Genomic DNA, 24,994 nt, shown 5'->3' with positions numbered 1-24,994 from the left:
CATTTAAGATATTAAATGTATTCATATATTTGAAAATTAATTATATTTTAAAGCTCCAACCTATTCTACAATTACAATCAATTTCTCATTCAGATTAAGTTCATCCTTGAAGCAACATGAAGTTTCTTATATCTTCCTTAAATTACATTGACTATCAGTATCCTGTTACCACTTGCCCCATTCCTTATCTGAAGAAAAAAAAGATGCCCACATCACAGCTTTAGAAGCCTATTTCTGCTTCACATTTCCAAAGCATTTAATGTTATTTCAGTAACACCTGGAATGCAACCAATCAAATTAAATCCATTTTAAAGCCAAAGTAACTACTAGTGTTGACAAACTCAGGAGAGAGAGAGTGTGCTGGTTAACTGGAACACAGTCCTACCAAGTCACAAAAACAACACACGTCAATATACTGCTGCTGAATGCTTCTTTTAAGAGCAAGAAGCATTTCTCCCCCAACTCTCAAATTGAGAAATACTAGCACATCAATGTAGTGAGCAGAGATTTCACTTCATAGACATTGCCAGATCAGCTAAAAAGCTGGTCTGCTGCCTGGAAAGGGCATGCTCCAGTTCTCGGCACTGAAGACAGCAGCTTTATTATGACATCCAAATTTAAGCCAGAGATCACCAGCTCAGCAGAATCAAATACTCAGGAGCAGCTGGCAACCAGAACAGCAGATCTGTCACCTCAAGGTTCACCCTGGGATAAAATTAATGAAAAGCTGTGCTTATCTATACTGGATAATGCATTGAGGGCATATTTCTGGCACTGAGTCATGAGACAAAGCAAGACCATACCAACAAGCTTTTCTGAATCAAATGCACTCCACACTTAGATGTGAGTGAACCAGCTGTGTTACAACCAGAGCAAGGCCTCCTCATCCTTCCTATGCACTGGCACCTTTCTTCGGCAGCTTGCACAGGCTTCTGTTTCATTAGTTTTCTTCAGGAACTATGGATTTCTGTATTTGAAATCTCTGCCAATTCCACTTCCCTTGTCTTCTTTTCAGCCTCAGTATATTCTGCTGCAAAATTTAGTTTGAGTAAGATGAAAGAGATGTATTCTAGTAACACCCTTAACCATATTGTGTACACACAGAAAGTGCTCTGAGCTATTTTACAATCAACTAGTCAGAATATACACAAAAAGCCAACAGACCATTCTCTTCCATGAACATTCAGCCCTGGTCTGTATTCCCACACTTCACTCCAGTTAGAAAAATATCTGTTGCACTGCTTTGGCACTGCTACAAACACCTGGTTTGGCCATGATTTCAGTCTTCTCACTCATAAATGTTGTGTGAGCTGAGAGAGAGTGAGAAAGAATGTAAAAATTTGAATTCACGCCAAAATTCTGCTCATCGCTACTTGATGGCAGATTTCAAAACAAAGACTACTGTGGCTTTTGCTCCTATGATTTGCAGTCAAGCTTTTATGATAACTATTTACTTAGAAAATGTATTTTTCACCTATGTGATTTTTCTTGCACAACATCTCATCTGAGTTTGTCAACAGCACTGGGTGATCAGTTGCATTTCATTCATCTCCAGGCTAGGAATCAGCCTGAACACAGTATGTTCAATACAATGACTCTCATGGGAATATTTATGATCCCCAGCACCTTAAATACACCTTAACTACATCACTTCACTCGCTGAAATGTTTTGCAAAGACTGAAATTTCTCACTGACTGGGAACTAAAAAGTCAACATTCACAAATGTACAAAACTAAAATCAGAATTAATGTATAGGAAACAACAGATTTGCTTGGATCACCAATAAGCAAAATGAGTAACTGCAATAACATCACCTAACACTACTTCAGGCTTCCCTGAATCCACTCTTTCTTCAATCTCAGTGAGAAATATGGTCTATTGAGGTTGGTTCATGAGGAATCTGAGAACTTGTACTCTGCCTTATGATGTTTCTAAGACACAGGAAGATCTACCACCTTGTAATAACCTGGCCACAGAAAGCCAGCATTTCCAAAATGCATCATAACATGCTGCTGCATATGCACTATATGGCTGTTCTGGGCAAAGGTAGAGCAAAAGTCTGTTATTTCTGGAACGTATCAAACAGATCTTGCCACTGCTGTGGTAAGCAGAAGCTGCAGAAATTGATTTAATGAATGTGAATAGAGTAAAAAAACTGAGTGGACACAGTAGCAGTGGTAAGTTGCAGTCAAATTCTACATAAAGTGTCAAGGTTACACAAAGCTACAGGGGGAAAGGAATACTGGTATTCCCTAATACAGATGAGGAACATAGATTCAGTGTAAAGTATTTCCAATGAAAAGAATAAAATACAACAAAACATCCTACATCAACAACCAAGACTGGATGTCTTTCAGTGCCAGACTTCAAAGCCTCAAAATAGCCCAAGACCGTGACAACCAGCTTCCCTTGGTTTTGCATCTCTTTCCAAGCAGTCACACACAAGAAAGGGTTTTTTCCTTCATGCCCATTTCTCAGTTCAGATAAACACAAAGACAACACTCACTAGACACCACTTTTTTTTTTTTTTTTAAAGCAACTAAATCATTTCTCTTCGGTTCAACAAATAACATATCATCCTACTGCTTGAATACCTCTCTTTATCAGTTAAATGTACACATTAATTTCTTAATCATCCACCATACATTCCTGCAGGTATGCACTAATTTATGCTGCAATTTCCCATATCCTGCAAGAGAAATGTAATTCTCCTGCCAACAAAGCATGGATACCTTTCAGGTTTAGGCCATTTTTATCTTCCATCTGCTTTATGATGCCTTCTCAGCACTCCACACACGTTTGGTAACAAACAACATGCTCTTGAAAACAAAACAGAATACAGAAGGCACAGGGCATCTCTGAGCTTTGTTTCTTTGCAGCGTAAGCAAATGACTGGCCTACTGAATATGAACCACCTGCCTCACTCTTTCATCTGTATTTTTAAGTAGAATGCAAATAAACAAACAAGAGAGTCTTGCTTATGTAACTAAACATAACTAAATGCTGTTTTTAATTTTTTCTGCTTTGTTAAGTATAGTAGGCAGCTACATGACCAAAAAAAAAAAAAAGCCACCAAAACAAACTCAAGGTTTAGACATCAGCTATAATGCCTTTCCTCATATTCCAGGCTGAAAAGAGGCTGCCATAGCAACAGCTGTGTGCACTTCCAGGGTCACAGTAATATCCATTCTACAAAAGAAATAAATCAAGATGCAGATGATCTTTTTCCAATAAAATATTATCTAGGGGAGTAGTGGCAACATTCCAGCACATCTGGATAGCCACCCAGAGTTACTTAACACTGACTCACAGAACAATTTTTTTTTTTTTAATTTTTTTTTTTTTTTAATTTTTTTTTTAAAAAGGGGCCCTTCCTTACAACTCCTTTTATGGTCTCTGTCCTTCATCACTACAATCAACAGCGTCCATTAAAATAGCATTCCAATTGTTCTCCCTAATGCTTAGAAAAACAAGTAAAGAAAGCATCTACAGAAATGGTGAGCTTGTCTCAGCAGCTGACTGCTCCCCTGCTTTACAACAGGTAATGGAACTGCACAAGTGCTTGAGAAAAATGAAGCAAAAAAGTTCACCTGTAAGAATAGTTCAAGATAGAGAATTTATCCTTTGTTTAAACATGCAGAGCGCTGGGAGAGCTCTGGCAAGGAAGCACCTAATGGAAAACTGATGGGGGAGCTATGTCCTCATGCCTAGAGCTAACAAGGAATTCGATCCCGACCTGCTTCAAAGACCAACTGCTTCGTGCATTTGTTTCAAGAGCAAAGTAGATGATTCAGATCATCAGTAGATGATATAAAAAATTCTTACCCTGATCATCCAAAAGGTTTTGCTGAAGAAACTCCTTTAGGACAATATACTTCCTCAATAAACAGACTATTTCTCTATTTAGGGTGAAAGGGGTAAAGACATATGCTCTGATATGCTGTGCTCCACATGCCTTTCAAAATTTTCACCTAATCTGATCAGTAAAAGGATTTAACATAAGACTGAAATGGAAAGCAAATAATCTACAATCGTCAAGATTTGTCACAGTCTATAATCAAAGTCTTCTCCTGAAATCTTTATTTTTGCTCTAGATTATTCTAATCTTTCCCATGAGACTGTAAATACATATGATCTGCGTCCTGAATCAGATGAGCAAAACAGATTTGGCTGAAAATGAAGCATCTTAGCCTATTTCCTCCCCCCTCATGTATAAACTCCCCAGTCCAGCTCATTGTTGAACTACAATAACATTTACACCAAATATTAGGAGAAGTAAAGAGGTTGTGCGTTTTGTTTGTTTGTTTGTTTTTAAATAACAGGTCAGAAGCTGCATGCTAACATGCCAACTCATTACACAGTATCTAGCATCAAAAGAAATACAACTTCTAAAGGAGGCTAAAACATGAGGCAAACCATGGTCAGTATCAGATATACTCTTTACATTATGAAGAACTGTCAAGTTCTTCAAGAACTGCATTTTATGCAAGAGTAAAATGCAATGTTTAAAGCAGAAAAAAATCTCTCTAAACAGAGGGGTTGACTTAAGTAGTGTGATGCTTTATTCACACACAGCAGTCTTCTGAACTCTGTCAGTCTAACCGAGTGTCTGACAATTCAGTTGCTGCATGAAAAACAAAAGTGCACAGCACCTCTGACTCTGCAGTGCTATCCTTCAGTTGTATCAGTTCCCTATTCCAACCATTTCCCCTTCCCCATGATGGAACAAGAAAGTGTATTTGCACAGGAAGGCAGAAACTGCTCGTAGGGGGGAAAAAAAAAGAAAAACATTATTAAAAAAGTCCTAGTAAGAAAAATAATACAGAAATACATCTACAAAACTTCCAACAGCCCTGTTCCTGCTCCCCAGTGTACAACAAATTGCAAAACCCACTGTACAATGGAAGGTCATTACTCTGCATGCCGAAGTTTTAATAATGAAGGTAACATTGGACAGTAATAGTTTGAAGGCTTAAAGTCATGACATGGCTTATCAGTAGCTTTACCTCCTTGACATGTGTGTGAAAGGAAACGGACATGTCCAGCAGGATCTTGCGCTGCTCCACGCGTCTGACAAAATCCTGTATCCTGTCTTCCAGCTGATGGGCAGCTTGATATATTTCCTCTGGATCACACTCTCCGGTCTGAGCAAGCTGTTCGGCTGCTTCTAGAAGTTTATCTGCGTTGGTGTATGTGTTCTGCAGATAAATAAGTTAGTTTCATAGGATTAAATAACAGAAAACTCAGCTATTATGTTTTAAAAGCCATTTCATGAGTGAAAATCAAAAGGATAAAAAGGCCCTTGCAATGTACTTTTCTTATTCTTTTTAAAAGTAGCAGAATGTAATCTTACTGAACACGTTATTTTATTTCTAGGTGCTTTCTCATTTAACTGTTAATAAATTCATTTCTTAGCCCCTTTTTATATATATTTAAATATCTCTTTCATTCAGAACATGGAAGTCTATTCTTCAGAATTATTATTTTATATTCACAGCTAGAATAAATGTCTAATAACTTGTGAACTGGCCTGTCTCAGTACTGGAAAAAAATCACAACAGTCATGGCCAGAAGACTTTTCAAATGTGCATCATCAGTGTTGAGAAAGTCCTAGATGCTGATAGAGACACCTAACATCAAATTGATACATCCAAGCAGAAGGCAGAAAGTCACAGAAAGCCACAGAAAATCTCTCCTTTAATATGCATTCCCTTTCAGAAAAGAGATACCTATAATTCATGTGTCAAGTGGATCATCATTTGTGAAAGCAGCAACAAAGTAAGATTTAGAAATAGGCTGTGGCTGAGTAATGGAGTGGAATATTGTCCCAGTATGTCATAGGAATAAAAAAAGCTGATCGCAGCAGAAAACAGAATGCAAGACATTTGCCATCTGATGTGCTGAGCATGTTATGGTCCAGAAAAGAAGAGGATGTTTAACAGCTCTTAAAGCTTAGAAATTGCACCCTGCATGTTTACAGTTCTCATTAATTCAAAACAGGACTGATTCTGAACACGTGCTATAATTTGAGTGTCCTCTTTTCTGAATCTAACTTTGGGTTTTCATGCACTAGAATGGTTCTCAATGTGACAGCACAGAAGGGTTCAAACTCTGGTGAAAACAAGTTCAAATCTACAGTACAGAAGCTTTGCTGATGTCACTGTGGTAAGTCTCCTGATAAGGTTGTACCACAGACTATGAAAAAAATTCCTTGACAATGTAAGCTGCACCCTTCTCTTTTCCCTATCTCAGTTGTCAGGTAAAAAACCTGCATGCCAGGATAAATTAAGCCTATGAAAATGTGCTTTTCTTTGCCATTGTCACACCTCTTATTAATAACATAAACCCCAGAAATGTTCATCCAAACCTGGACCTTAAACTCAACTAAATGGGTAACAAATCAAAGTTCTCCTGCGGGGAAAACTTATGTAAGGAAGCCCAAGGCATCTACTTGACCCAGTGCTGCTTTCATACACAAGGGGGGGTTCTCCATTTATTATTTAGGTAAGGAATTTAGTCCATGCTGCTTCTTGATTCTAAGTGCATCTTAGTCTTTCCTTAACCTTCAGTTTTTTAATTGCATTTGGAGGCAGAGAATTCCTCCCAGTTTCCCCAGGAAAGCCAGCAGAGACGAACACAAACCCGCCCTTTTCAGCAGGGAGAGCATTACTCAGTGCTGAACATGTCCAGCTCAGGCTCGCTGGCCCAGAACACACTCTGCACTGCGCTCCATGTTTTGTGTTTCCCAGTCACTGATCACACGTGTTCAGGAGCAAAGCCGAAGATCCTCCAGGCGCTCCTCAAACAACAAATACTTCATCAGCCCCGAGAACCGCACCCAGCTACAGATGGCTGAAGCAAAAGCTTCCCATTTTAATGAAAACTTTCTCTCGTATATGAAGCATTGTTTATGAATTCCAAAAGTACCTTCCGCATAACAGGCCCAGGCACAGCGAGCTTCTTTTTCTGTAAACTAGATGGTGATCTACCTGAGCTTCAAATTTAACACAACCTGCACTGTGTTTCACAGCAGGCTGCGAGTCTCAAACCTCAGCAGCAGACACACGCCTTATCACTAAAATTTGTCACCCGAGAAGAGCTAGAATACAACTCAAATACTTATCTTGGCAGATTAGTAACTACCCTTCAGAATGGAAATCATAGCAAACACAGGAACTCTACTAACTCCTGCTGTTCGCACTTCTATGCCTACTTCTAACCAATGGTTGGAGGAAAAACCAGCAATGAGAAAATTCTTTAAGTGTTGGTAGCAAACGGCAGTCACCAGTTGGAAGGTTAGGCAAAAGGGGCAGGAGTTTTCCCTCAAACCTGCTTATGCCTCTTTCCTAAACTGATAAAGGAGTCTTCATGGTGACAACTTCAATATAGAGTTTTGAAATCATTTAACACTTCCCTCAGAATTTCTCCAACAGTATGCAATTCCTGAATGCCAGAGAAAAATAATCAGCCCAGTAAGCCCTTTAGTTCATCTACCTGTGCCCCAAGGTATAACTGACTGCACTCAAACCTTTAATAAGCATTCTGCTTCAAAATATTGGAAAAATTTCTAGAATGGAGACACCATCACTTTCCCAAATAGTGCATCCTATTATTTCCTAGTCTTCTTGAGAAGTCTTCTCTGCATATTCTTCAACAAAAACAGGCCTTGCATTCTTAGAAAGCATAGAAAGTGACACAGTACAGAAAATTCCAAAGCTTAAGAGATTAGTGCAGAAATGAGTGGTAACAACAATAAATACAACAGGCATGAGTAGAGTTTAGTGCACTGCGGAAGGGAGAAAGAGATGAATGCATATATGGATAGAGATAGATTAAGAGAGGTATACAAAGCATCTAAGGTAGAGACAATTAAAACTGATTACTCATTAAATTCAGCTGATAATATCAGATTTAAGCATCAGAAAACATATTTGAAATGAGAAAAAAAAAAAAAAAAAAAAAAAAACCAACACCAAAACCAGAAGTCCTCTAAGGAGTAATTAAGCTGCTGAATTCATTGGCACGGCAACTGGTGTACATTCCAAAAATATAAGTGGGTTCAAAAAGTAGTTAGCCTAATCAAGTCCATCAACGACTAAACAATGGTTCTGATGCACCTTACAGCTTCAGACAAACCCAAACAACTGGGAGGATAAAGGTGACTTTTTTATACAGACCTTCTTTTTTTTCTGCATATAGTGATGGCCATAAGACACAAACGTTTAGTTTGATATCTTACAGTCATTCTTGGGTACAGGAAAGTAAGAATTGGTTCAAGTATAGAAGCTTTTGGAGTTAGCCTTCTGTCAGTAACATTTTAACACTTCTATTGGCTCCCTGCATTTTATAAAACTTTGCTATGCTGCTGACAGTTCACCACTTCCTCTCAACTTCTGACTGAAAACCCCAGATATCAAGAACCCTATTTAAAACAAAACAAACAAGCTAAAAGAAAAAAGAAATAACAACAAAAACGCACACACAAAAACCAAAATCACAAAACTTGGGCCAACTAGAAATGAAGGCAGAGAATAAATTATCTGAAAGTTACGAAAAGAAATTTCAAATTGCTTGCTCTTTTACACTTGAACATAACCTTCCTTAAAATACCAACAACAGGGATGTCTTCTGCAGCTTGCTTATATCCAGTTATAGAGCAAAGAGAAACAATTCACAGGGTGTGCCTCTCTTGGCAGTCACTATAAATTCAAGAAGTTAAAGATGAAAAAAATTAAAAATGATTACTTATTAGATCATTTTGTCCGTTATTCTGCCAGGAGAGGACGGTTCCCCATAGCATACTTAAGGTCTGTGACAAGTCCAGTTTTCAGTGTTGCCAAAAATAGAAAATCCACTCATCCCCTCAAAAGATCATTTTAAATTCTAGTAGCATTCAGCTTTAGAAAATTTTTACAAAGTATTTGTTGTAAAACATTCTAGCTTAAATATAATGAAAACTAATGCTATTTTTTTTACAACAGCTTATATCCCACCAATAGTTCTACATACTTCATACCCTTTGGTCAACTCAAACATTTTCTTCTTTGCTCAAATAACACAGTATTAAGTATGAGATCATTCACGTTTTCTTAAGTGTCTTACACAAATAAATTCTTGCTTCTCTGACTCAGGAAACTAAGTACATCCACATGGAAAACATTACAGATTTTATTTGAAATGAAGTAATAGATCTGCATATGGAAAAACCAGCATATGAATATCTAAAACTAGCAAAGCATATTATTTTGCAGAAGTTTATAGGAAATTAATATTGAGGAAGATTTCTGAGGCTATTTCAGTTTCTCAGACATTGGAGTGCTGTAAGATCATGGTTATAGTATGATTTTATTCAGATCTTAATCAGCTGTTTAACAGGAAAATTATACACATGCCTCTGATGCTTCCACTATAGCAGGAGTCACTGCTAAGCTCCTGCAAGTCACTTCATATTTTCTAGTAATTTACCTTCTGTTTTGGGTGAAGGATCATATAAATTCTACTTTAAAGAAATCTTTCTTGATGAATATTAGGCATGTTTATTATTATTAATCAATAATTTTCAATGGACAGCAAATATTACTAATGGGAAGGATTCAAGTCTTCAAATTCTCATTGGTTTTGTTCACCTCATGTCTCTTTTCAAGGCTACTATCCAAACCAATTTCCTCTTGTTCTCTGTGAGTTCTTTATTCTATTTCATTCAGCTTGACATTTTAAAAGTGCTACAGAAAAGTATGATTTGAAGTTCAATCATCATTTCTAAGGCAAAAACTAGAGTCTTCCTATGGAAAAAAGAACTGGTATGAGCAATTCAGAACAAGAGGGCATTTACAAACTCATCTGCATTTAAAGGAAAAACGTGAAGCCAGTTTGCTGGCTCACCTGGTTTCTTAGGAGCCTTTAATTCTTTTTTAAAATTATTTTGAAAGCATTTTTTGTTCAAACAAGCAAGCAAACAAATAGATAAATAAATAAAAGTAGCTCTGCTGGGCTTCAATGCTCCCATTCTTTAAGACTGTGGAAAGTTTGTCTTTTTCTTACTTGAATCAGGAACACAGAAGAGAAATAAATAAAAGCTTGTGACACACAAAATAGGCCATTATTAGAAATGATTTCTTTTTTTTACTTTTTTTTCTGGTTGTTGTTAGTGGAGCTCTCTATGCCTAGCCCTTCATTTTCAAGCAGAAAGTTTTCATTTATTTCCACGACAAATGCACAGTCCTGCATGTGACTGCTTTTCACCTGTGCAACTTCTTCAAAGTCTTCATGGCGTTTCTGTAATGCTCTAGCCCGATGCAGGGATTTTCCCACTCCAGTATGTTTGCTAAGAAAGGCTTCTCCATGGTTTTCAATCCAATCCAACACCTGTAGTGCAAAAGAAAAACACAGGAGATAATGGGTACATTGAATAACACCTTGTTGTAATACGAATTCAACTGTTGTGATAAAAAGACAACTATCCAAGAAACTAAGCATATAAGGTACTGTATTAATGGATTAAAATGCATTATTGCTAATGAAGGCTGTTAGTTACATCCTCTTATTAGCAACAATGTGAACTTAGATTAAGACAATAACTAGTTCAAGCCAGCTAAATGCTATGAATAAAAACATATTTATTTTGAAGTGTACCAAAGACAGTATAATTTCTACGCATTTATCAATATGACAGCAAATTTCGTTCAAGTGGGTGGACTCCTGGTGATGGTCTCTCTGTGATTTGTGCCTTTAGCACACATTCCTCTGTCACAAAAAAGAATGTTTGCACATTCTCAAATAACACTTCTGAATAACAGTCAGGTTTTATATTAGAGGAAGAGAATTTTCCCTTACTTCATGTTGTGAAGTCAGAAAGAAAGATTTATTAAAAAAATATTGTATTTAAAACACAATATAATTGAAATCCTTATAAGAAGAATGACATCTGCATTTAGAACCTATGAAGAATTGTCCCACAGTTCCATAGAAGTATCTTCCAAAAGCATCAAATAGACATCATTGTGTACCGTAAGCTTTATAGCTGAAAATATGAGGAACTAAAGACATTTTAAGGATGTTAAAGCTTCTATCACAATGACTGGGTTGATATATTTATAAATACTAAGTTGTACATGCAATTAGTTCCTGCCAGTTAACACAAAGAATTACTGCACATATACCAATTTTCTGATGAGTGAACAAACAAAACCATCTGGTCTCTCTCCAAACTAATACATCTTAGCAGTATTTTAATTCCTTCATTAGCTAGCATGCATATGGTATTTAATTTTTTGTTCAATACTCCAGGATTCAAGAATGTTATTCCAAATTAAAAACAACTCCACATGATTTTTTTTCCTAAGTCAGCTTATCATTTTTTACACAGTATTTATGAAGAGGTGTAGAATGCTTTGCTTAACATTTATCTCCAGCATTCTTTTTACTATATCGTAGAATCTCAGGATAGTTGAGGTTGGCAAAGACCTCTGAAGGCCATCTGCTCCAATCATGCTCAAGCAGGGACACCCAGAACTACTTGCCAAGGACCATGTATAGGCAGCTTTTGAATACCTCCTGTGTTCCAGTTTGTGCCCATTTCCTCTTGTGCCACTAGGCATCACTGAAGAGTTTGGTTCCATATTCTTTCCGCTCTTCCTACAGGTATTGGTACGTAAAGATCAGATCCTCCCCAGATCTGATCTTCCATATGCCTTATAGTACCAGATCTTCCATCCTCCATTCATAGGAGAGATGCTTCAGTTCCTTCCCTATTTCCATGGCCCTCTGTTGTACTGTCTTCATTATGTCCATGTCTCTCTCGTAGTAGAGAGCACAGATCTGGATCAGCACTCATGGTGAGACCTCAGTGCTGAGAGGATCATCTCCCTCCACCTGTGCAATACTTTGCCTAAAGCAGTTCTAGATACCATTAGTTATCTTTGTGGCAATGCCATTGTTGATTCATGGTCAACTTGGTGTCCACCTGGACACTCAAGTCCTTTTCTCACATAACATGCTTCCAAGCTGGGCAGCTCCAGCACACACCGGAGCTGCTTCCAATCAGCCCAATGGGAAGCCAAAGAAATTTAAAAATGCAATATTTTGCTTCATTTTGAAACAGACCTGGCTAGAAACCCATACCTTCTCCCTCTTCATATCTGCTGGTGTCTTTGACTCTAATACAAGAAATTGGGTGGGGTTCCTCTCTCCTTTCTTCCTCCCACTGTACTTGTCCTGAACTGAAAGCATTTGACACCTAATGCAATGATGATTTTTCTTGCCTCCATATAATCAGACTTAAGAACTATTCCTGCAGCATCCTGGCTGTATTTGATAGATACATAATCATAGAACATCCTGAGTTGGAAGAGACCCAAATCCCATACACTATTCCCATACAAGACATCCAGGCCTCCCATAGTGCACAAAATGAAATAATGCAGTGTGATTTTCTCATTTATTTTGACTGTTAGAATCTTTTTTGGTTTGCAAATCCACTTTCATATGACATCTTCTAAACAATACACAATCGCATAATGCTGCACAATGTTGCCATTTCCAATCACCAGCACTTCACTAAATCCCTATGGTATGTACACGCTTGTTCTTCCTGTTCAGTATTGCCAAATGTATAGTTATTACTTTTTAGGTCAATATACATTTTCATTTGCTTCTTTCAAGGGCAACAATTGATGGGAGAAGGCAGAACGAGGAGATAAATCTGAATTCAGTTACATGCAAATTTTGTACTATCAGTGCTTTTAACTAGTTTCAGTAGACCACTGTATTTTTCTCACTATAAAAAGAGCTGAAGACTATGGAGACTGCTGGCAACTGTAAGCTAACAAAATCAACAGCAAAATCTGTCCCAGAAAACAGAATAAGAGGCTAAAAGCAGTACAGTAAGAAGGAATTTTGTGCCATATAATGCTCAGTAACTTCTCAAGAAGTTGTCATAGAAATCCAGTACACAGAACATGACTTGAAACAGTCAACTCGAGAAGCACTGCTGTCTGTAAGCCAAACCACGTATTACAGCTTAGCTTTCTTACCCCAATACTTAACAAAACTGAGGTAACCCTTCATTTGAAAATTTCACAGCACGTAAAAGCAGAATCAAAGTTAGAATTTTCACTTGCACATCAGTAAGAACTTATACGTATTACTTCAACCAAAGGACAGCATGACTAATTTACATTGATATTAGCCACTGTATCTTAATGCATTTCCCCCCCTCCTCCTGGAAGAGTTATTGAAGAGTTATCACACACATTATACCAACTCACTAAGGATGTGTCTAATACTAACACTGAATGTACATGGAATTCACTCTTATAGTGCAGTAACGCATAGTAATTTCAGAAACTCATTTCATCAAAAGTGTGAATAATATTTTTCTCCACTACAGCAAGTTGCTTTAATAAGATGCAATTAAGCTGTAACTGCGGTCTCAGCAGAACCATTCTTATGCCCAATATAGGATCTAAAAAAATGCTTATCCTTAAAACACTGATACAGAATATATTGTAGACATAATTACTACGGAAAGATGGCTTCATCTTCACAGTATCATCATTCATGGCTGCAAAATATGTTTTGTGTATGCTGTTCATATAAATAAACAATAGACAGCTGATATTTGGCAGATTCAACATGCTCCTTTTCACCATTTTTCTCCTACGTTGTTATTCAATCCGTTCCCCCCACTCCCTTTAGCTACTATGAACACTTACATTTTTCTGATTTACTTGGTGTTACTTTCCAGACATTAAGCTCAGAAGGGTGGAAATCTTTGAATTTCTAATCTTCAAGCAGCTAAACGTAGAAATACTCTCTCTCCAAGAGAAGCATTTCACACTGGCACTGCCTCAAAACAGCACAGTAGAATCAGGCAGTGAAACAAGTAGTATTTTGATGCCGAGCAACTAGAAAGCATTCTTGATCCACCCTTCATTAGTCAAAACTAAAACAGTGACTGTTGCAACGAAAACTCAGAGTCCTTGAGGTAGGCAAATCAAGAAAGAAGAAGCAGCAAGCTTAGACAGAACAAATAAAGAAGCCATCCAAGGTTAGTGGGCACCTAATAAACAGATGTTTTATATCAACTTCTACAAGGATGTTTTAGTAATTTCTAATCTGCAAACTATTGATGTAGTTGTTAAGGCTTTAAAGCTTTTATTGTATGAGCATCAGCAATGTCGTTATACCAAAATTGTAATGTTCAATTTTGACTTTCTGTGGCTTAGTAGTATAAAATTTCGTATTTTATAACAGGACTACTTTATTATTTTTCCTATCAGAATTGTAAAAGCCAGTTCCTTTCCTCTTCTTAGGTGGAAAGCTAATATGCATTTTGCTCTTGGTAAGCTTATGTCAATTCTTAAGCATAACATCATATTTTTATTAGCATGCTCTGACTTAACTGTTATTTGGAACTACTGAATGGAGTCAGTGATCTGATATTTTTAAAATTTTCTGTATTAAGAAAATATCTCATTTTTTGAAGTTAATATGCATTAACTAGAAACTAGACTTCCTGGCATGAATCTGCTACCTAGGATGAAATTCAGAACTCTCTGTAATTTAAGACTTCACAGGTTTTCCCATTCCCACTTTCAGATCTGATGTAATTTATATCTTACCTACTATTTTTATAATTTCAAGGTCTACTTTCAATACTGTTTGCTCCAATAAACTATGAGACAATTCTTGGTGTACGTAGCTAATTAGAACCACAACATTTTTGCTGATTTTGAAAGCTTCACTAAAAACTCCATCCAATACTGAGCAGGAAAAAAACAACAACAACAAAAAAGCAGCAACAGTTTTTGAAGGTAGAAAGGTGGAGTAACAATGTGTTAACAGCCAATTCCCTCCTCCAATCAGCTCTGACTCAATTAATATTTTCATAAACTGACTTATTTCATTAATAATAATTAAGCCAGGAATAGGAAGAGGAAGAAAGCACAACCTCATGTTGTAGGGCAGTGATAAACTCACTTAAAATATAACTTGTTTGCTTGTCACTCCGTGTTTTTCAACTATGGACAGCTGAAGAGAGCTACACTTAGTTCATTCTAACATGGAAGAAAGTTACAGTTCACTGGCAATAATGAAAAAGGATTTTCACACTAATTGCTAGACAATCTTAAATGAATTTATTAAGGTTTGAAAAAAAGCTAACAAGCTTGAAATAGTGCAAATGAAAAATCAAGATATTTGAGAAAGTTCCTTTCTCTATAGAAAGCTGTATATAGAGCTTCTATAGAAGCTCTATACAAACCACACCAGAACTGTCTTGGATATAAATATTAGCAGAACCTCAGAACCAAGTAATTTCACGCACTGAATAGTGCCAGTGAACATTAAGCATAAAAGCTAACATTTCTCAGATAAATTAGATTATCTGGTTTAGGTTTGTTTTCTTTTTCTATTGCAAGAAAAAAAGAACCTTTGTTGTACAAGATCACTTTTTTTTTTTTTCCCCCTAGGATTTTCAAAGCTGAGTGAGTTACAAATTACCAAAGTAAGGAAAAACCATTACATGCTTGCCATTTCCTTTAAGGCTTCTGCCACTGTTTGATGAATTTATCTGGCATGGATGTTGAATTATCATTGTCTTACAGCATGAAATGAGAAGCTGCATTTCAAAAGGGAACATTAACCACAATTCACATCGTGATCAACTAAAAGCCAGTGTCTGAAATTCATCAGTATCTAAAGCTAATTTAAAGTAATGTAACAAAAAAAGTTAAACTATCACATGCAACTCTTCAGAAGCCTCCAAAGTTGGTGGCTTGTGGCCATTACACAAATAAAACAAAGGACAATCCAGTCTCTCACAGCTCACTGGTCTCAGACAGAAAAGGAACATTCAGCTCCCTGCTGAAGAAGCAGGTCGTGATTCTAAAATGACTTGAGAGATGTCACTGCAAAAAGAAACTAGCAGTTTCAGAGCTAACTCCACTCAGAGTCATGAATTGGGAAATAAAAGAAAATGAGAACTTAACATTTTATGACTTCCAAGACAACTAATCGAAGAGTAGAATCAGCACAGTAAGACTCACTGTAGCATTTAGTGATTGCCTTCCCCCAGGAAATAAACCGCCTGCAGCCTGACCTATAGGCCTGAGACCTAAATTATGCATCTGGCAAACCTCAGGAGATCATTTGGCCTAGCTTGCCTAAGTAGGTCCTCCCTAGACTGAATTCAGACTAGAGGAACAAGTTTCAGGACACAATCCTCACTTTTGGGACTAGGCATCAGCTGAGAGGACCTACTTAATCATACGAGAAACAAACCATCATTTTAATTGTTGAAAATTTCTTATAAAGACTATGTATAGGTGATTCATCTGTGGATTCTGCCTTGTCAGTTTCGACAAATGCCCCTCACTGACTATTCATACAAGTACCAAACACAAGACCCTCGTGACCAGTTACTACTAATGTTATATACTTGGCGGGGAGCTGCTAGGATTTACATGGTGGTATAATACTGTTCTTGGTGCCATTCTCTCTGCCTTTCCTGATTATTCATTGAATATGAATAAATGAACATTCATCTGGCTTTTTCTTTTTTCTTTTTCTTTCTTTTTTTAATCAGCTGACATTTTTCACACATTTCCACATCCTTTGTCACAGCTTGACAGTTGGAAAACAGTTTGCCTCTTGAATATTTGCCTTCTTTTTCCTTTTTTTTTTTCTTCTTTTTTTTTAAAACTAATTTTACACTTAGCTTTTAGGCATTTTATAAACTTTTTACTTTAACTTACAGGAAAAGATAAGCATCTTGCACAGAACTCTGTGCAAACAAGATTGCTCACCCTTGCCCCTCCCAGACTTAAATTTCTTCGTCAATTATTTCAAACAGTGAAAACCAGGTTACTTCGCTCCCAACTGTCCACATCTAACATCTTCTTACAAGAAGTATGTACATGAAATTTGACTTGAAGTGCAACAAATGTGGAAGAAAGAACGCTATTTTAACAAAATGTGTGACTGGTTATCTAAAATCCACATAAAGAAATTCCTGAGCTGTAAAAATCTGTACACTGAAACTAAAGAACATCATCAGAAAGTACTGGTCTTTTTTACTTTTTATGGAATAGATATATAAAATAAATTACTAGTATCTCTATCAGCTGCAGACTAAAGTAAGCATTATACATTTATTAAATTTCCATTTACAAAGAAGTTTTGTACAGCTTTACATTTTTAAGCTGAAATGAAATCCAAAAGAGATCCTGATGGCTGTACTTAAGTTTCTATGAATATCATCATCATAATAAAAATATGGCAGCTGACAACTACTCATTCAGTAGTGATATTTGAGGTTTAACCCAGCGGCTACCTTAAGCACCACGCAGCCATTTGCTCACTCCCTCCTGAAGTGCGATGAGAGAGAGAACAGGAAACAAAATAGAACTCATGGACTGAGATAAACACTTTACTAAGACGGAAAACAGAAGGAAAAGTGTGACGATAACGATACATGTATAGCCACAACACAATCACTCTCCACCTACCCGCTGACACACAGCACCAATACAACCAGCCCAGCCTGCCAGCACCGCGAGCTCTCACCTCCATTGACTGATGCCCACAACCCCTGAGAAGCAGCCACCCCGGGTGGACTCCCCACAGTGCTACAGCCTTCCGCATTGTGTCACATGGCATGGAATAGCACTTGGCCCAATTCAGGTGCATGTCCTGGCTCCGCCTCGCTAACTGCTGCTGCACCACGAAGGCGGCAGCTAGTCCCAGCCCAGTCCCAGACACACACCCATCATTCAGCAACAATCAAACATCCTTGTGTTAGTAACCCTGTTTCAGATGAAAGTAGGATGGTGACGTTGTCAGAAAGGAATCTTAACTGTATTTTTTTTTCTACCTCTTTAGTATAATATGCACAAAACAACACAAGTATCAATGAGGATACGAAACTACAACTCTGTAAAAGGATAACGCTGTTCATTTTTTCCATGTTAATACTACTACTCTCTTTCCTGATACAAAGTCCAGAATTTTAACTAGAATGTCAGTATCAGTGAATATCAGCTTCTAGCACAAGCTGAGAACAGCTTCTGTCTAGAATAAAAACCTATCATCCTACTTGAATTCAAGTAACAAGAGAAGACAATCAGAAAAAAAACCCTAAAGTTAACTAAAAACTAACTTTTAAATACAGTTTCTACTCATGACATTTCTCCTAACATTCTGAACCTGAAATCAATCAATCACAGAACCACAGAATTGTATGAGTTGGAAGGGACCATTAAAAGCCATCTAGTCCAATTCCCCTGCAATGAACAGGAACATTTACAGATAGATCAGGCTGCTCAGAGCCCCGTTCAGCCTGACCCTGAGTGTCTCCAGGGATGAGGCACCCCACTAGGTGGTCTGTTCCAGTGCTTCACTACCCTTACTGTAAAAAAAGTATTCTTTATATTCAATGTAAATCATATTCTTTTAGTATGAAAGCATTTCCCCTTGTTCTATCACAACAGATACTGGTAAAGAGTCTGTCCCCTTCTTCCTGATTAAATCCCCTTCAGATATTTAAGAGTTGCTATCAGGTCTCCCCAGAGCCTTCTCTCCTTCAGGCTGAACTGCCCCAGCTCTCTCAGCCTGCCCTCATAGGGAAGCTGTTTCATCACCTGGATCCTTTCTTTGGCCCTTCTTTGGATGTGCTCCAACAGGTCTGCATCTCCCCCGTACTGGACTCCACATCTGGACTTCAGGTGAGGTCTCACCAGCAGAGAGCAGAGGGACTTGATCACCTCCCTTGATCAGCTGATACCATGGTACTATTCAATTGTTGAATGAGAGAACATGGGGTCCAGAAATCAAAACCCAGCTGGCACTGAAACCAGCATTAAAACAAAACCCAATATAACAGAAAGGCATTCAGACAACATGCAATAAGACCTACCTGTTGAACATCCTGTTGAAAAACACACAGCTGAAGCCGCTGGTGCAAGCGAACCTTTCGATGCTGCCAAATATTTTCCAGTTGGCGCTGGTGGTGGAGTACTTCATGGATGACATCCAGAACGTGATGAACTGCTTTTGAGTAGTTGGCAGAAGCAGTGAGGGAATCGGAACTTCCAGGAGTCAAAGGTCTCTGAAGTTTGTCAAGCAGTGACTTTCCATCTTGGCTCACCTGGCCACCAGAAAGAACAAAGAATTACTTGTCTTGCCAATATCTTGTTCAGTCTGCTTTTTCAATCCCTCTGCTTCCTATTTTAGATTTCTTTAAGAACTTGGGGAGCAGAACTTGAAGATTTTTATTATCTGAGGCACGATCATGTGCAGCTGTTATTAAAAAAAAAAAAGCCAACAACCAAAAAAAACCCACACAACTACTTTTTTATATCCTTACTGTACCTAAGACAATTTAAAGAAGCAGTAGTTTTCTAAATATCAGCCTGTCTTTCTCTAAGTATGCTTTTCCTTAACAGCTTTTTTTTTTTTTTAACTAAAATCTAACTCAGAAGCTCTTCTAAGTTCCACTTCTCTCTTGTCGGTTAAGCCTCTAAAATTATACAATGGTCCAGAACTGGACCAGAACAGTGTTTTCATTTCTCTCTTCGTTTGCTTTGAAGGGGAACAAGGAGGTTACTTATTACAGGTTAATATTAATCTAAGAAGTGCATTTAGAACAACAGATGTGAACACAGGACATGCTTTGATCAGACCTGATTTACAACTTCTATATTATTACTGGTACTGGCAAGCCAAAGACAAACCAGTGTTGTGACAAACTTACACCTGATTTGCTTTAAACCCTTCCAAGAAGCACAAATACATTATTTTCCAAAATGTGTTCAATGCTGATAAGAAAGAGAAGTCATTTATAATTCTCTTCTCTGACTCAAACCACAGCAAAAATATTTATTTTGCATGCTAATTAAAAAGCCAGAGCCCTATCATATCCAGTCACAGATATTTAACTTTTGCCAAGGCTTTTGAAAGCACTTATCATTAATGTTAAATATTCTATCACTTTTAGCATGAAGCATAGAGAGCGATCACAATTTGGTATCACAGCCACCAGTAAAGAACTGGTAGCACACCAGTCATCTATAATCATAAGCATATATAAGTTCCTTTTCAGTAATACACAGTATTTATTTTCAGTAAACTTATGTCCAAGTCTAGTCTTAAATGTATTTATTAAAATTAGCCTACTACTCTGCAACGAAATCATGTTGTCAAGACATTGTAATTTATAATGAATGAAAAAATGTGGTAATTGCCAGTGCTCTACTCTTATCACTGTCCATTTATAATAATATGAAAGGAGCTCCATGCTGCAAGAGAAATTAAGTCCTACACATAATAATAAGTAAGACTTCTATAATATCTTCACATAGAAAAATAACTCCATCAGCTTTTGAAAGGGAATGTGTATTTAATTAAGGGAAAATAAAATATTATGTCCAGAGGAGGAACATGACTTGTACATATATATAAGAGCATGGGAACTGCTGAATAACAGCCTGAACCTCTGATTGACCACCTCAGGCAAGCAATGAGCCAGCCCTGGGAGCACAGGTGAAGGCAAGGCTCCACCTCTCCTAGATCCCATTTAAGAGCTGACTACCACTAGGGAAGGATCGCTTTCAGAAATTGCTACTCTTGGAGTCTTACCAGCAAGCCCAGGACAAGGGTAAGCTTTCCATCCTTTCCTCTTTAGCATGATAACCTGTTTAGCCTAACTTTCTTGTATATTTCTTAATTATAACACCTGTATATTCACTGATTACACAATATGATCACTATTTCTGCACAAAATCTGTTTTCTAAAGAGTAAGCTATTCCTTTACTAGATGGGGAAAATCAGAAGAAAAGTGTCTAAGCCAAAACTGTGAAACCCTAAATAAATTTTCAAGGCGTTTGTGAGAGCAAACCTATAATCTTCCCATCTAATTATTTTGATTATGCATCACCAGGAAGCAAACAGTATTAACCATGGTAATTCTCAGCAGTTATTTACAGTTAATGGCAGACTCCAGTTCATTCATGTCCCTGTTAAAAAGTACACCAAAGAAAAGAGGAGAAGAAAAAAAAAAAACACACACACAAAAAAAACCAAAAGCAACAGCAAAAAAAACCCACAAGGAACTCCAGTATTTCAACTTTTGAGCTGTGCAATTATTATTCCAGACAACCCTAACCTTTATTCCTGCATGCATTCCCATGGAGCATACACCCTAGGTAGCCTCTTTCACTTTCATCTACTACAAACGCACTATATCTCTCTATCGTTTACAAAAAGGGATCCTCTCAACGAAGAAAGTTTACTGTGAAGAAAACAAATCTTCCCACAAAACACGGTCTTAAGAATGAGTTAAGACATATAAATAAGATCGCAAGTTTTATCAGCAAAGATGATATGAGGAATAGACATATCAGCATGAGATTTTCACAACAGCTCATGAACTCTGGACCTCTGACTAACAGTAACAAAGTTCATGCATGCCCTAAGATGGCAAGTGTCCAAAAATTCCAGTTTTGATATACTATCTATACAGACTAATCATCAGCACTAACCTTACATTCCTGTACTGTAAATGAAATGTGACCATACTTACAATTCAGTTGCCCACCACAGAATTGGTTCATGGGAAAGCAGCTTAGTTTTTTTATGTAATGTATAAATCACAAACGTTGCTTCATTGCCACATCAGTACTTTTTAAAATATGAAAGTTGTAGTCTAAACTGTCCTGTGTTCATGGATTATTTTATACCATTATTTAATCAAACATATATTTTTCATGTAAAGTCTCATGCTATATTTAATTCAGAGTAACATTAATACTGTTTAAGTCCAAAATAGTTTAATTCTGTGATGCTAACAATCTTGGAAAAAAAAAAAAATTTAAAAAAGACCCTCCACCCAAAACAACCCCAAAACTGTGATCAGTTAATCTCCATGCAATTTTTCAGTTCAGCTAACTGAAATACATGAGAGAATTCAAAATTTGAAGGTTGGATACCTAAGTGACAACTTTTTAAGCCACTTTCAGAATAAGCATTTTATCCTATACTGTGTTTATAAATATTAGAAATATCAAGAAACATTGTCAAAAACATTTTATTGTGCTGTGAATCCAAGATTAGAGCAGCAGCACAGGATGTGCTAATCCTACAAACTCTGAATACACAGGCTTGCTGGTTCATATAAGTGCCCTCGAAGCTGGTAGAACTAAATATACAATTTCTGGATTGTCAAATGACATCCTTAAGTTAAGGATCTTTTTTTCTTAGACAGTTTCAGAGACTGATTTTTTGAAATATATTTTAAGCAATCCATACCAGCAGAATGCTTTCTTAAAGAACACCCAGCTAGTTTCCCAGTATTTTAACAAGAGCATCATACTGCTATAAAATGTAGTAATATGCGAATGTCAACTATACATATTTAATATCCTACATGGATTGTTTGTACCACATATGCACTCATCTTTAAATTTCTTTGAGAAGACTAAGACGACTTAAAACACGAGTTTCAATATGAATAACAGTAGCAACATCCAGTACACTAAACTAAAGGAAAAAAAAATGTCGTTTGAGTTTTCAACTAAAACACTGCGCAAGAAGTGATGGCAGTTTACAAGCCAATCTTAAAATCACATTGTATCATCTAGTCAGCAACTGGAGAAAACAAACAAGATATATACCTCAGAGTAAGCCAAGGTAATATGCTCGTATATCCCCTGATGATGATGGATAGCATCTTCTAAATCTTGTAGTTCTGAGGGAAGCTCCACCTCACCGCAGGCTTTACACCATGAATCCACATTGCTCATGTACTGCAACAGAGAAAAGGCATTCTACTTAATTTGGAGTTCCTTCAACAGGTAAATATATTTTGGAAATACATGAAAGGATGAGTATTTTGTGACAGCCACTGAAAGGTTTTAGCAGTGAAAACTGTTAAATGTATTTTTTTTTCTGAACTGGCCAAAATGAACATTAATTAGAGTACAAAAAAATATTCAACTCTAACTACACTCATGCTTTTAGCTACACGGAACTCTTTCAGCCCTTCACAGACAGGCAGGCTTAATTAGATTCTGGCAGCCTTCCTGACCAATTAAACTGCTGGCAATGCTGACAGTTCAAGTTTACTCTTGCTCCTTTTCTCAAATTTGCAGCTAAAAAAAAGTTTATTTCACTACACATCTACTATTTCATGTGCATGAAAGGCAACAAAAATCTCGTCTACATAAAGAGGTAAAACTTTCAAGTCTAGACCCTCAGTTCTTTCCTGCCAGCTTCCTGTGTAGACAGATATTCACAGTACATCAATTAAGCCATCATCTCACCTATTTTAAATCTTTGTAGAAAAACAGATAACTTTGCATGCACATTCAGATGCATAGAATTAATGGTGAATTGATCACTAAAACACTTCCTAGCCGTCTTGTTGGAAAGTGACTTTCAAGGAGGCAAAGCAGTGGTAGAACACAAGAAGTTCACACCTTCATCCCCACAGTACTAAGTTCTCCACACATAAGCATTACATTCACTTGTCAAGCTACTACAGTAGCAAGCATATAAAGGATTTACAACTCAAGCAGGGGTCTCTTAGGACTAACACTGTGCTTGAGCACACAGCTATGTCAGCATAGCAGTTCATGTCAAGTTTTTCAGGGGGAATTGAGGATACTGCAACAGAAACTCTTCTGCAGACAATTTATCTCTGAAGCTTAAGTTATCTTGACAGAAGAGAACCTGTCACCATAGCTGCATGCATATCTGAAGCTCTGTCAACTTATTTTTGCAGCTAGGGGGCATGAATTTTATACCCTTGTTATGCTAGGAAAGGAAAGAGGAAAAAAATAATCTGCTTTTACAGAACTTTTATAGCTGTTAAATTTAGTATAGCAAAGCACACATGGTATCCTGTAAAATAAATTTATCTTCTCTTTGTGAGTTCAAAAATCCCCGAAGTTTTAAGAATCCAAACCATTTCTCTCATCATATATTTCTTAATTCCTGGATCTCATGTAGCCTTTTGAGAAAAAAGTAATCTGGTACTATATTATTGTTTGACAGCTGGAAGACAGAGTGATAAAACGCTTACTTATATAATTGTTTAATTCTCATTTCTTTGAGGGACAGTTCTAAAAATCACTAACATTAAGCACTGAATGTCAAAAGCAGCTCTGTGTGGGACCACAGAGCTGAGTCTTTTGTTTCAGACAGCATGCACTGACAGTTGGGCAGTTTTCACTAGTGTCTGAGGCGGCAGCAACACATAACTGTTACTTGCAAGAGTAAATACGCATTTGAAAGGGATGTGTTACTTCTTTTACTACTTCTATTTCAGCCATTCTTTTGTCTCTTAAAGGGTTATCCCCCTCAGACTCACTCTCCACCGTTAATGCAACTGCTAATACATCATGGCCAGGTAGCCTACAAAGCAACTGTATCAATCCATCATAGTTAATCATCAAGTGAAAACTGCAGAAGGAGCAATTATGGAGACTAAGTAAATTATGCTCTGCAGATGCTGCAATATTTCCTTGCTGCAAATTCTCTGTTTTCCCTTTTATGAATGCATTTTGTGCTGAAGAAGGTAACACCAACTCCTACCACAGCTTGCCCGCATGCACACAAAAAGTTTACTCTCTAGACTTCTGTTTAAGATCAATTTTTTATTATGGAAAAGGACACCACTTCAGTCAGAGTACAAACACCTCTTCATCTTTCTCCCAGTTACCTATCTTCCTCCCTCTCGTAAGGCCAACAGTGTATAAACATTAAGCTAAATAACCCATGAATTAGAAAAGCATCAATGCTGCTTACCTATCAGAACGTTTCTAACAAATGCTTCAAGCCAGTTGGTATCTTTTACAACAGAAAATCATTTCCTCTTTTTTTTTTTTTTAAAGTGACTTCTCTTTAAAATCTGCTAATATTTATTATAGTGACACTAGTTCATGTAATTTACCTTTCTAAGCTTTCTAAGATTAAACAGTGTCATCACTACTCAGAGG

The 24,994-nt window shown here is 37.1% G+C and overlaps 1 protein-coding gene across 4 annotated transcripts in view; it reads right to left on the bottom strand.

Annotated features, from left to right (window-relative positions):
- Window positions 1-24,994, bottom strand: part of TRIO (trio Rho guanine nucleotide exchange factor) — a 224,023-nt gene that overhangs the window by 115,998 nt on the left and 83,031 nt on the right. For 3 of the 4 annotated variants that reach the window (XM_042808742.1, XM_042808744.1, XM_042808745.1), the window contains exons 8-11: window positions 22,670-22,801; window positions 18,915-19,145; window positions 10,244-10,366; window positions 5,008-5,199 (exon numbers count right to left, since the gene is read on the bottom strand). In XM_042808742.1, coding sequence (XP_042664676.1) covers window positions 5,008-5,199; window positions 10,244-10,366; window positions 18,915-19,145; window positions 22,670-22,801 — 678 coding nt within the window. Of the gene's footprint in view, window positions 1-5,007; window positions 5,200-10,243; window positions 10,367-17,566; window positions 17,635-18,914; window positions 19,146-22,669; window positions 22,802-24,994 lie in introns of those variants that run through there. The other variant, XM_042808743.1, reaches the window with a different exon arrangement.

This window comes from Centrocercus urophasianus, unplaced genomic scaffold (assembly GCF_019232065.1).
Source record: "Centrocercus urophasianus isolate 14NV4802_14NV808 unplaced genomic scaffold, USGS_Curo_1.0 seq_11, whole genome shotgun sequence".
NCBI lineage: Eukaryota > Metazoa > Chordata > Aves > Galliformes > Phasianidae > Centrocercus > Centrocercus urophasianus.
The sequence above is the reverse complement of the archived record's forward strand: the minus strand, read 5'-3'. Positions and strand labels throughout refer to the sequence as shown.